The sequence below is a fragment of the Drosophila rhopaloa genome, unplaced genomic scaffold (assembly GCF_018152115.1).
Source record: "Drosophila rhopaloa isolate 14029-0021.01 unplaced genomic scaffold, ASM1815211v1 contig_2, whole genome shotgun sequence".
Taxonomy (NCBI): Eukaryota; Metazoa; Arthropoda; class Insecta; order Diptera; family Drosophilidae; genus Drosophila; species Drosophila rhopaloa.
This window is the reverse complement of record NW_025335083.1, coordinates 17,625,388-17,638,842: the sequence shown is the minus strand read 5'-3', so window position 1 is coordinate 17,638,842 and position 13,455 is coordinate 17,625,388. Positions and strand designations below refer to the sequence as shown.

The 13,455-nt window shown below is 39.0% G+C and overlaps 1 protein-coding gene across 2 annotated transcripts in view; it reads right to left on the bottom strand.

The window, feature by feature from the left end:
- Positions 1–8,241, bottom strand: part of LOC108052228 (laminin subunit alpha-1) — a 71,026-nt gene extending 62,785 nt beyond the window's left edge. For both annotated transcript variants that reach the window (XM_044460403.1, XM_044460404.1), the window contains exon 1: positions 7,145–8,241. In XM_044460403.1, the coding sequence (XP_044316338.1) occupies positions 7,145–7,544 (400 nt within the window). In that variant the 5' untranslated portion in view covers positions 7,545–8,241. The remainder of the gene's footprint in view (positions 1–7,144) is intronic.
- Positions 8,242–13,455: the final 5,214 nt, after the last annotated feature.

Sequence of the window (13,455 nt, the reverse complement as noted above, 5' to 3'; positions counted from 1 at the left end):
CATTTTTTAGCGTGTTGGCAACGCGTGTCTGCAGACAATTTGTTTTGTCGTTTCATTAGTTTCTCAGACTCTCCAACTTGATTTTGGCATTTGAAATGTGTGCGGAAAACGTATTTTCCATGCAGCTCTCTTTGCCATTACTCAAGTGCAGCAAGCAAGTGTTTTGCGGAAAATCCGAGTGGGCGTTACCGCAATTTTCAGGTGGATGCCCCAAGATTTTCACACTCTACGCGTGACTCATGTTCGGGGGCACGTTTCAGCAGCTGTCTGTCAGCTGGTCCCCCCTCCAAATATGCCCATTTCCTCCATGGTCCGAGCCCAGTCTGCTGATGGATGAGCCACCGTTGCGCCTTCACTCGTCCATCGTCTACCACATTCAAAATAGATTGGCGAAAACATGTCGCTGGCTGTCGGCGCATTGGTAAATGTACATAAGATACAGACAAGTGATGCTAAAGATGCAACAAGAGATACTTGAGGAGGTCGACTGGGTGTCTCTTGGATAAATGAATCAGAGATATAAGGGATTTACCGAAAGATCATTGGGTTTTGGCCAGAAGAAGATGGGGTTAAAACATTAATATTAAATTTAAACTTGATCTGTTCCCATAAGTCAAAGTTTATTTGTTTGCTAAGTTAATTATTTCAATAATTAAATATTGAACCCGACTTTGACATTTTTTTTTCCTGATTGTAACACTTATATATCTAAATAAAATATAAAAATATATCCCGTCTAAACACCACAGAAACTGCCAAAGCTATTGACTTCCTGAAGTTCAAAAATGTGTTTATACTTTATGAATGGGTTGGTTGGTCCAAGTTGGATCTATAAAAACTACATCCCTTTCCATTTCCCTGTTAAAGATAGAGACCACATGAAGATCAGTCAAAGACAGCTAATTTTTAATGAAGCTTTCATCAGAAAGATTACTTAAGGGATAAACACCGAAATCACCTCAAAGAAAAGTCATTTTCAAACATTTTCTTTCACGAACGGAGGAGTAGGAAGAACTTCTTTTAACGTGAACATAAAGCATAATTAGTCCACCGACCTGACAGCTCACCCAACTTACCCCCTATAATATTTACACAACACTTTCAAGTGTTTTCCCCGCAGTTCCGTTCAGCAGAGATTCCGGCAAAAGAAAGCAGGGATTTCCCTTCCCAGAAACGAAAAGCGTTTCATCTCTGCCAAAGTTTTAGGTAGTGGGAATGGGATTTGATGTGGGTGAGGAAGTTGAATGTGTTGACATGTGGGGGCATGATATTGATATATTTGCCACGACTTAAGGTCATTACGTTCAACGCCTGGAGGCGATGGAAACAGGTAGAAATGGAAAAGAGATACGGGTAACTTTGTGGGATATCGTATATGTGTTTAGCTTATCACTTGGATCGCAAGACGATACTCTGCTCCAGACTACGCGGTCTTACATGTCTCTCTAAAGGGCGTTTATCAATGAAGTTCAATGACAGTTACCGTGGCATTCGATCAACGATCGTTTATCAGTCTCGAACATATTGACAAAACAGCCTGATAAAGACAACAGTCGCCCTCAAAGGAGGTTACAAGATATCCCAGAAAGCGGAACATGAAAATATTCCATTCAACCTTTTGATCATTCGGGGATATACATATATGCGATTGGTTGACACCACGATACTGTTGAGATGGGTAAGGAGTTTATTTGTGAAAGATGGCGGCAAACTGGTTGTCGGTATTTGATGAGGAATATTCTAAAGGTTTCATTCCACTAACAAAATAATCATTCCACTAACAAAATAATCATATCACATTGACAAACATCTCACAATCCTATCTTTAATATAAAACGCTTTAAACAAGATATATTTCTTTAGATAATACAAAATCTTGCTTTGTAATTAAGATGAAATGCCACTTTTCTGTTTTTTGAGATCACAGTTCTGATAATTATGATCATTTTGTATTTATTTATTCACTACTTAAGAACCCATAACTTTTTGCGTTTTCTTTTAATTTAGTTACTAGCCCAGCTGCAGCTGTTTCCTCCACAGTTCCCTATTCGAAGTGACCCACATATTTTCTAGAAGAAAACAATCTGAAAACTAGAAACAATTTATTCGCTCGCCCATCATCGTCTTCTTATCTCAAGTGTCTGCACTAACGAGCTTCGAATTTGTTATACACTCTGTGCAAGGCCCCTGCCAGACATAGAAATAGACCCCGGTCCCAAACCAAACCCATGACCATCCTATCTACCATTTTCTGACCCACCAACGTGTGACTGCACACTGACCCGTTAAATGTTCCGGTGGCCGTCATCATTCCCTCTGTGGTTGCCACTTTTATCCCATGTTTTTTTGTCGACGTCGCCGCCGCACAGACGGCGTCAATGTCTTATCAAAACTTGGTCTATAACATTAATTTATAGCCAATGCAAACATACAAAACACAGGAGAGTTTTTGGATAGACCACTTCAAAGTCCCTCGACTTGTTGTTCTGTATTCTGCCATGGACCATAGACCAACATCGAAAATCTCGGACCAACAATTAAGTTCCAGAAGAGTAATGCTTCCACTTGTGTAAACTACCAAGCGTTTTGATTCGCTCATGTTGATATAGGAGTTCTGGGTTGTGAGGAATTTCCATAGATCATTTGTGGCGTCTGTTGGTCAGCCGAGTTTGGTGTTAAACTTCCTTTTGTTTGGTCCACAAAACTGTTTTGTTTACAAACGCCCCCCAGTTTTTCGTGTTGTTTACATGCAGAGTTTCTGGGCTTCTTAGTTTGTGTGTTCCGTTTTGTGGCCCATAAAACTATTTTAATGGTCTTCAACTCTAGTTTAATGTTGCTGGAGTGCTCGATTACTTCAAAAGACTGGGGCAGAATTATTTGAAAGATATATTAAGTTTCAATATCGAATTACCCGAAGAACATGAACAATGCTCCACGGTCTATTGTTTGGTATTAATGAGTTCAACAATTGTTTTCCCATCGCTCTTCCCTTTGTTTTGGCTCAGTTTTGACATGTGCTCCGTTTGTTGATTTTTTGAGTGGGGGAGTTTTCTTTGAGTGTAGGCCAAACCGTTGAATGTTGCATTTTTTTTTTAGCTGGCCAGCTGCCCGGTGCATCCATCATTTCGTGCATTTCCGTTAAGACAGCGCAAATTATTGCCCCGGCCAGGTGTTACTCAGTCGATCTATAAAGTGCATTTAAATAAATTATCACAACAAAGGGCTATGTGGGGACAAGGGGAGGGGCGATAAATGAATGCAGGTGAGAATGAGAGATTTATAAACGATAAACAAGTCTGAGTTACAAAGGAAATACTTCAGATATCGAGGGATATCTCGAAGCCATAGATCATGAAAAAGAACCACAGAATTCGGCTTAAATTCTTTCATCAGTTTGATCAGTTCTATCATAAATTCGGTAAGATCAACACATTACTTGCATCATAAATTTAATAATTTAAGTGCATTAGTTTCATCATAAATGTATATATCTTTTCCCCACAAACTCTTGACCAACTCCTTTAAGCCTCTTCGAGTTTAATACTTTTGCTTTTCACGCTTTTCGGTGGCAGGCAAAAGAAAATCAACCATAAAACAGAGTTCACTCAACTTTTACGAACTTCACATGTCAATAAAAAATTAAAAACAAATAAAACTCAATGACAACAGGCAGCAGCCGACCGCTGAACATTTTCCCACAAATCTAAATTTCCAGAAGCACCCGAAGAGAACTGAAGTGCGCTTTTCATCTTTAAGCATTGTGTAATGCAGTTAACAAGAAACAAACAAAAACAAGAAAGGAAAGCTAACTTCGGGCGGAGCCGAAGTTGAAATACCCTTGCAGAATATTCTTCAAATTATATTCTCCAAAATTATTCATATGATGTATTCTTAATACTCATAAAAAATCCCAACTTCCCAACTTTAAAAACACCAAAGTTATGGCATTTCCAATCGTTCAGTTATGTATATGGCAGCTATAGAATATAGTCGGCCGATCCTTATGAAATTTGATATGTCGGATTGATTGGGCAAAAATAAAACCCATAGAAAATCCCAACTTCCTAACTTAACAAACACTAAGGTTATGGCATTTCCGATCAATCAGTTATATGGCAGCTATAAGATATAGTCGGCCGATCCCTATGAAATTTGGTAGGTCGGATTAATTGGCCAAATATAAAACCCATAGAAAATCCCAACTTCCTAACTTTACAAACACCAAAGTTATGGCATTTCCGATCAATCAGTTATATAGCAGCTATAGGATATAGTCGGGCGATCCCTATGAAATTTGGTACGTCGGATTGATTGGCCAAATATAATACCCATAGAGAGTCCCAACTTCCTAACTTAACAAACAGCAGAGTTATGGCATTTCCGATCAATCAGTTATATGGCAGCTATAGGATATAGTCGGCCGATCCCGGCCGTTCCGACTTATATACTGCGTGCAAAGGAAAGAAGGGTGTGTGCAAAGTTTCAATTCGATATCTTTAAAACTGAGAGACTAGTTCGCGTAGAAACAGACAGACGGACAGACAGACGGACAGACGGACAGACGGACATGGCTATATCAACTCAGGAGGTGATCCTGATCAAGAATATATATACTTTATAGGGTCGGAGATGTCTCCTTCACTGCGTTGCACACTTTTGACCAAAATTATAATACCCTCTGCAAGGGTATAATAAAGCAAAGCGAGGCGAAACGAAACGAAACTAAACGTAAAAGAGAAAAATCATTGAAGAGTGCATTTCTCAAACACTTTTCGATCGACAGCGAAAAGCAAATAACGCAGCTGAGTTGGCCATGACTTATGGCTACCAGTGTAAAGAATGTATCCACAAGATACTTAATGAGCTGATAAAGTGTGCGTGTTTGTCCAAGTATCTCGCTGCTTGATTGGAAAACAGCCCGATAAACCCAACGGAAATACAAGCGTGGGTCAATCCATTCGTATCTTTTTGATCTGTTCATGTATCTGTATTTGTGACCCATTTCGCCATTGGGAAACTTTCGTTTTCTCTAATCCAAACAAGCCAATCAATCAATTAATGCCAATCGCCTCGCTCGGGCGTTATAAATACGACTTAACTGGCCAATAATTTGCTTCATCAATTCGCGTTTATGTCTTCAAGGCTTTGTCGTTGAAAAGTGTTTCATTGAATCGATTTACAATCGAATGATTTAGAATTGATTTGCAATCATTATGGCATCAGGAAACCACTTTACTGACTACTTATTAAAAAGTTGCCCCATGTTGGTGTTTTTTGAGGTGAGCAAATGTTGATCCCACTTTATAAACATTTTCCTGAAGTTAATAGATATTTACTATTGAGATCACAGAATATTAAATTTTATTTTTTTGTTCAGTATGTTAAAAACAAACTTTTATTTTAGTAAAATCCGGACTGACTAAACTATTTCAATTCAAGACTGTTTCTTTGCTTAAGCATTAGTAAAGTGTTAAAAAAATATTTTAATTAAACAGATAAAAAAACATTCTCCATGCTTATCGTTACTTTCTATGTCTCCAAATTCTATTCTCACATAAAATTAATTCTTATCTTTCTAGGCTAATCATCAGTAATTTCTATAAACCACACTATGGCATTAAGAAGTGATTATCAAAAGGCAGCTTAAAATGAAATGTATCCAAACATTTCCACACGCACCCTAGTAGCAGAACGAATTGACGTTCGCTTTGTTGTGTTTTAAAACAAATTTTAACGACAAAAACTCATCCATAAATAGACACAGTAAGCCACTTAAGTTTTATAACCATGACAGTCCAGAAGATATTTTAATAAACCCTTTTGCGAGGCCATGTGTGTGGGTTCTGGGTTCCTCGCTTCATTGCTTGGGAAACATATGTTGCTATTAGCGCGTGAGGCATTCCAAAAGGCGATACGCATGCCTCTGCCTTCATCAATTATACTCTCCAGGGACGAACTGGCTAACAATCGACCATTGTTGGTGCTGCCTAGTTACGGCATCTTCAACACTCAGAATCGACCACAATTACACTAGAACATGGCCTGGCGCTATTGTTGTCCTCAATCTGTTTCTTCTCGGCGGTTCGGGGTCATGTGTTCGGCAAACAAATGCCCTGAAGTGCCCCAGACCCACACACACATTCTCGGGGACAATCTCCAAGGGTTATAGAGAACATCTAGCCATACATAAGCATGAGCATATTGTATTTCTATTCATCTTTGTGGATCGCCTTTTGTTCGCTATGTTTATCGGTTCAATTGCCTTACCAATTGTTGTTACAAAGGTAGGATAGTAATTTGTTAGGAAGTTTATGTTTTGATTCGTTTTAATGAGATGGACAAGAGGTTAAAAATAAAATGATCATTCATTATTCCTTGTAATTAAAAATAATCAAAAATCGATTCCACCTTTATTTCCATAGAGGTTCTATTAAGCCCCTTCTGTTTTAAATAAATTCGTGTTTTTTATTATGTTTAATATAAAGTTGATTCAAATAACTGCAATATTTTAAAGTGTTTTTGTGTCATGAATTATAATTCATTTTGGTCATTATTTGCAGGGTTTTTGGTTTTAATTGAAAAAATTGTCGTGAACTTTTCAACTTATGACAGCTGTTTGAAAAGTACAAAATACACATCCCTTGTTAACTTTTTCTGTTTTCCCCATTAAACCCAGAGTTCACAATGCCATAACCAGAGATCTATCATCTCACAGTTGGTTAGAGTGGCCGAAGCGATTCATATTCCTAATAGGCAAAGTTCACATAACAAAAAGCTGAGTTTTTCTTTTCCAACTAACTAACAACAAAGGCAAGGCAAGGCCAGGGCAACTATGTGCCAACAGGCGAAGACCTGGGCGACAACCACTGCAACATTGCCGGACCATAACTGGACCTCTCACGTAATAACGTATAGAATTTCAGAAAAGAAAAAAAAAAAAGAGTTGCTCAGCTATATTAAAGAATCTCTTCCTCCTGTCACAACTTTCACATGAAAGTTCTTTCAACTTGAGCGGCCAAATATGGCAGAAACACGACCAGCGACCAGGAAACCGAAGGCGAGCAATGCGATCAACTTCTGGTGCTGCACAATCGATCAGGGAACCATATTTAGAAGACCCCATCCATAGTTATAGACGATTTACCTCCTCCTCCACCTCCTCCTGATTTCTGCAATTTTCCGTTGCGACGACGCTGCGGCGACTTCTTCTTGGTGACGGATTCCGAGGAGGCATTAGCCAACATCGAATCCGAGTCGGCAATGTTACTTTCAATGATCAGGCCACTTTTAGTTTTGTGCCTTCGCGATGATTGGGATGACTTCTTCTTCTTGTTCTCGCCGGGCACAATGCGAGCTCCTGTCCAGGACACGATGTTCTGCTGGAGCTCCAAGGAGCTGTCGTTGAGCGGGAGTCGATATTCCTGAAGGTCCTTGGCACTCGAGAATCCGTGCAGTCGTTTTCGATTTTTCTTAGCCTGGCAGTGGATGGCCAACAGGATGAGGACCAGGCCCAATGGCCATTTAATATAATTTCCGATTTGCATATTAAAACCAACTAAGTACGCACAAAGAGCACTAAAGATACATTTTACCCCGCTCGACTTTGAACTTGGATCTCTTCCTTTATTATTGAATTTTTTTTCTGATCTTTTATTAAAACCCCTTGAGAAGCAAGCACTTATTTCTTGGTATTTTCATTCATAATCTTTTTATTTGCACTTCACTGATTGTTCTTTTTTTTATATTATTTCTTTTTCAAATCATTAACGATTTCCGCTTGAATTTTTGTACACTTTTTTACGCATTTGCTCTTGCGAATCTTTCACTTTATATTGCTCTATTTTCCTGCAGACTTTTTGTAACTTTGCTACTTCAACATTTTTGCGCTATTTAATTTTATTTTTGTTTCAGACACATTTGCCACTTTCCTGCTCAGCGACAAGCAAACATTTTTCACGGCGGCTATTTTCGTATCCTCGAAGTGAAGTGTAAAATAAAAGGAAAAAAGAGGCCCGAAACGTTCGATCTTCGGCGTTGCAGGGAAACTCGGAAATGGCATACAGAAATTCACAATTACTTATTTATTAGTAGCGGCTTATCGCATAATTGCCGTTTAATTTTATGACACATAAATAAATCGCGCAGAGAGCAGCCGCACAACTATTCGAAGGCACTATCATCTAGAATTCACCCATCTCACGGCACTCGAGACCCGTCGCGTGTCTTGCTTCCTACGCAAACGACCGTCAAACACGAACTGATCGCTCCGAGCTGCAGTTCGAAACACATCCGAGAGATCGCGAGTGAGTGGAACCTTGTGGATCGCGTTTACGAGCTGAGTTGCAGAGGCAGAAGCAGAGGCCAGATGCCGGAGGAAGTTGCACTGGCCTTCTGGGAAATCTAACACCTCGGAATGGGTGGTGGCCCAGCGGCGTACTCCTAATTAGGGACTTTATTGATCTTGGCCGATCTTAAAATGTTTGACCCTTGGGCGTGGGGAGTTTCCTATGTGAACTCTTGCCTGGTTGATTAAGAATGTTACTACAATATCTTAAGATTGCGGGTTAATGTAACCAAAAGAAGCTTTAATAATCATAAATCATTTTAACTTAGAAGCAAGAGTTTCTTACTTTGATCCTGGGGACAATGTTGGCTAAATTTCTAACCAATGTTATGTTATTATCAGTTAACATATGACATACAAATTTCAAAGGAATGATTTTTTTTTCTGGGATGAATTATGAAACTTATACGGTGAAAGTGTTATTTTTAGAAGGAATATAATATGTTTTTTATTTACACCTACAATTTGTTAAATTGGTCACAGACGAGATTTTAGTTTGTATATCATTTCGAGGATATTGTCATAAGTATACCCCAAAAAGTATGCAATGCTTTTAAGGGACTGAGTACCAGGTATTCTAAACCATTTTGATTTCTCTCACAAGCATATTTGAATTTACATTTACATTTTCTGATTTTATTTCCAAATTTACAACCATGTCCTTTGAGATGGAAACTTGATTTCTGTTGCCGAAAACGTTTATAGTCTTACGAATTAACATTTATCAACCTAAACGTAACCCTTTAGCACCTTTTATTTGCCCTCAGACTTTTAAAAGTTCATTGCCGGCTTATCACCTGATTCGATAACATCTCTATCAGAGCAAGTCACGATCCACAATTGGGACCTTGCTCTTTCATCAAATTCTCTCTCTTTGGCCCTTTGCAGCGATCTCTCTTAAATTCCCGAAGGCATTCGATGATTTACCTGTTGCATTGGTGGATGGTGCAAGCCAATTCGTTTGACTTTAGCAGGTAACAAGCTGCAAGTGGCTAAGGTAGAAATCGGGCACTCGAACGGGGAAATTCCCGGAGTGGCAAAGAAAACATTTGTAGTCCTGCTAGCACCATGCACTTGAAGTGTCTTTGTTGTCTACTCCTTGTTTTCATTTCCAGCCCTCGCCACATGTTTTCCACTTTATATCGTTTTGACAGTTTCGCGTTGTGTCGAGAGTCCTGACCTTTTCGACCCTCCAAGTCCTTCGGTCATTTACCATTATCCTTGCGGTGCTTTTGTGACGTGTCGTCACGGCATTTTAGCAGGTGAAGGGCCCCCGGGGAGTGGAGCGAATTGCCGCACTTAACGCCAGTTCGAATGCATCTTAAAGATACCCTCAAAAGATATTTCCTGCTAATACGACGATACTCATTGGACGATTTACGGTGGCGCACGTTTCATGTTGCCCGCGGCTATTTGCAGCCCAATCGTGTGGCACTTACATAAATACCTCGTTCGCCCTAATAAGTTTGCGCTCCATATGCCAGTTTGCAGGGCACAGAAAAGTATGGCTAATTCTGTATTCTGGTTTCTAATTTCACCAATAGACTTAAAAAAAAGAAAATCAGTTGAAGTATATTTATTTCTCTTTGGAAAGTTTAGATTAAAATATTCTTTTAAGCGAAACTCTATTAGATATTGTTTAATATTCATGAATATTTAAGCAAATTTAATAAAACAAAAATTATACTGCCCATGTGAGAATGAATTCTAATTTCAAACATCAAAATATTAAAATTTAAAAAATCAAAACAGCTGTGTAACTTCTTTAAAATTTTAATTTGCACAATGTTCGATCTAAAAATAAGGATCGATTCCCTTCATTTAATTTAACTTTGAAACCCATAAATAAGAGTGGAATCCAGAACGGGCCTGTTGGCATCTCTGTTTTGTATCTGCTGCAATTTGTTGATGCCTCTGCAGTTTCTGCTGTGGCTCAAAGAGCATTTGTTGAAGCGTGAAACAGCAGTTTCACGAGCCCGCTAAAAGAGCTGCAATTGTCGATCCCTTGGCCCCTGTAAAGGATTGAGCAAGGCCCTTATCCCTTACCCCTCAGTCCGGAATTGAGAATCCGAATACCCATGCCGCCGGCACACCCGCACACTTTATCCATTGTCGATGCGCCGTTTAAATTGGTTCGTTTAACAGAATCGAAAACCGAACCCAAGGCGGCATCGAATGAAACGAACTCGAACGAGAGATTGGAGGAAAATAAAAGGGTTTCCTCCAGGTTGTGCGCATGCCCGGCCTTAAGTGCCCGACGTACTTGAGGATAACGATGTGTACGCGGTCGCGGAGGATAATCATGGCGGCGATGATGATGATGTCGTTCCTACCCTGATGAGGCTGCTGATTTCGGCGTGATTTATGCATCTTAATTGAAATGATGGCTTACAAATTGTTTGGCACAAGTGCACCAGAAAGGGATGGGGATTTTAAAAGAATTTTCGAATTCCTAAAAGGATTTCCTGGAACAAAAAGGTAGTTAGGAATGTTTTCAACACCAGACAGGACTTCCTGTTAGCAATTGAAATTTAATAACTCTATAAGTGTTGAAATATTTTGAAGAAGATATTTGTTTTATTCAGGCCTGACATGTAATAGTCAGATTACTTTAATAGAAATTCAATACATATACTCATGTATTTACTTAAAACTCTTTTCTTAGCCAACATGTTTTGACCACAATAAAATACTATTTGGATTAGCTATTTCGACGCAATCTTAAGAAATTATTTTCCGCTCACCACGCAGACCGTTCACTGCAAATCGACCTACTAAAACTGCACGATCTTTGGCAAAGTTCTGCCAATAGCCAAACAATTTACTGGATAAAAATCATATAGCAACCTTTTGTTAACGACTTTCACACAACGGCAGACCAGCAACAAGCAATTCCACACACAAACGTATATTCAATTTTCTAATAGCCGCCTCCTAATCAAAACTGAGGCATCGAACCATTATCAATAGCTTCTCTCGCCCCCAAATATCTTTGAGTGGGTTTTTCGGCCAGCTCTAGGCGCAAAACCAATTAAGCGGAGTATCGAAAACAAACACACTAACGGACATAAAGGTGGAAACAAATAAGGAAGTATCCAGGAGGATCGTTGTCTGCGATCTGGACTCCTTAGGCCTAGCGCCTTGCACCGGTAGCCCAGCTGGAAGAAACCAAATAAAATCAAATGAAATTTACCGCCAATGCCGGCAGCCTGAAGAGAGTCCAACTCCCAAGTTGGGGAAGCGCCAAAACGTTAAATTCATGGCGCTCACGAGCGGAATTTAAATTATGCCCAATTAGAGCTAGGTGGCTGCTCTGGCTCGGACTAAGCCAGCATACCCTGTAATATTAGATCTGAAGAGTATATACTCTAAATTAACAACAAATATTGCGTTGGATTTTAAATCAATTTATTACATATTTTATGAGTAACTATACAAAATATGATGCTTATAAAGTTTTTAAAATCACCAGCGATTAAGAATTATTTATAAAGGTGCAATATAAAATCAAAACAATCATTATTCGAAATTAATTCTTAGGACTTCCTTATTCAAAATATCTAATACTGCAACTTATAGAGATTGCGTAATTTTTAATCACATCATTTTAAAGACAAGAAAGGAAAGCTAACTTCGGGCGGAGCCGAAGTTGAAATACCCTTGCAGAATATTCTGCAAATTATATTCTCCAAAATCATTCATAATGCATTCTTAATACTCATAAAAAATCCCAACTTCCTAACTTTAAAAACACCAAAGTTATGGCATTTCCAATCGTTCAGTTATATGGCAGTTATAGAATATAGTCGGCCGATCCTTATGAAATTTGATATGTCGGATTGATTAGGCAAAAATAAAACCCATAGAAAATCCCAACTTCCTAACTTAACAAACACCAAAGTTATGGCATTTCCGATCAATCAGTTATATGGCAGCTATAAGATATAGTCGGCCGATCCTTATGAAATTTGGTACGTCTGATTGATTGGCCAAATATAAAACCCATAGAAAATCCCAACTTCCTAACTTTACAAACACCAAAGTTATGGCATTTCCGATCAATCAGTTATATGGCAGCTATAAGATATAGTCGGCCGATCCTTATGAAATTTGGTACGTCGGATTGATTGGCCAAATATAAAACCCATAGAAAATCCCAACTTCCTAACTTTACAAACACCAAAGTTATGGCATTTCCGATCAATCAGTTATATGGCAGCTATAAGATATAGTCGGCCGATCCTTATGAAATTTGGTACGTCGGATTGATTGGCCAAATATAAAACCCATAGAAAGTCCCAACTTCCTAACCTAACAAACAGCAGAGTTATGGCATTTCCGATCAATCAGTTATATGGCAGCTATAGGATATAGTCGGCCGATCCCGGCCGTTCCGACTTATATACTGCGTGCAAAGGAAAGAAGGGTGTGTGCAAAGTTTCAATTCGATATCTTTAAAACTGAGAGACTAGTTCGCGTAGAAACAGACAGACGGACAGACAGACGGACAGACGGACAGACGGACAGACGGACAGACGGACAGACGGACATGGCTATATCAACTCAGGAGGTGATCCTGATCAAGAATATATATACTTTATAGGGTCGGAGATGTCTCCTTCACTGCGTTGCACACTTTTGACCAAAATTATAATACCCTCTGCAAGGGTATAAAAAGTGTAAGCTACAAAAATAAACTTTTAGCCTTACGTACGTTTTAAAATGTTTAAGGACATAAATTGGTTCACAAGTAAACTGCAAATAAAATTTATATTATGACAAAAATCAAGATGGCAAAAGTACCAAATCAAGCAGTATCGGGTATCTGATAGTTGTAATAATCCAGCACATTGTTCTTACTTGTTATACCCTTGCAGAGGGTATTATAATTTTGGTCAAAAGTGTGCAACGCAGTGAAGGAGACATCTCCGACCCTATAAAGTATATATATTCTTGATCAGGATCACCTCCTGAGTTGATATAGCCATGTCCGTCTGTCCGTCTGTCCGTCTGTCCGTCTGTCTGTCCGTCTGTCTGTCCGTCTGTCTGTCCGTCTGTCTGTTTCTACGCGAACTAGTCTCTCAGTTTTTAAGCTATCGAGTTCAAACTTT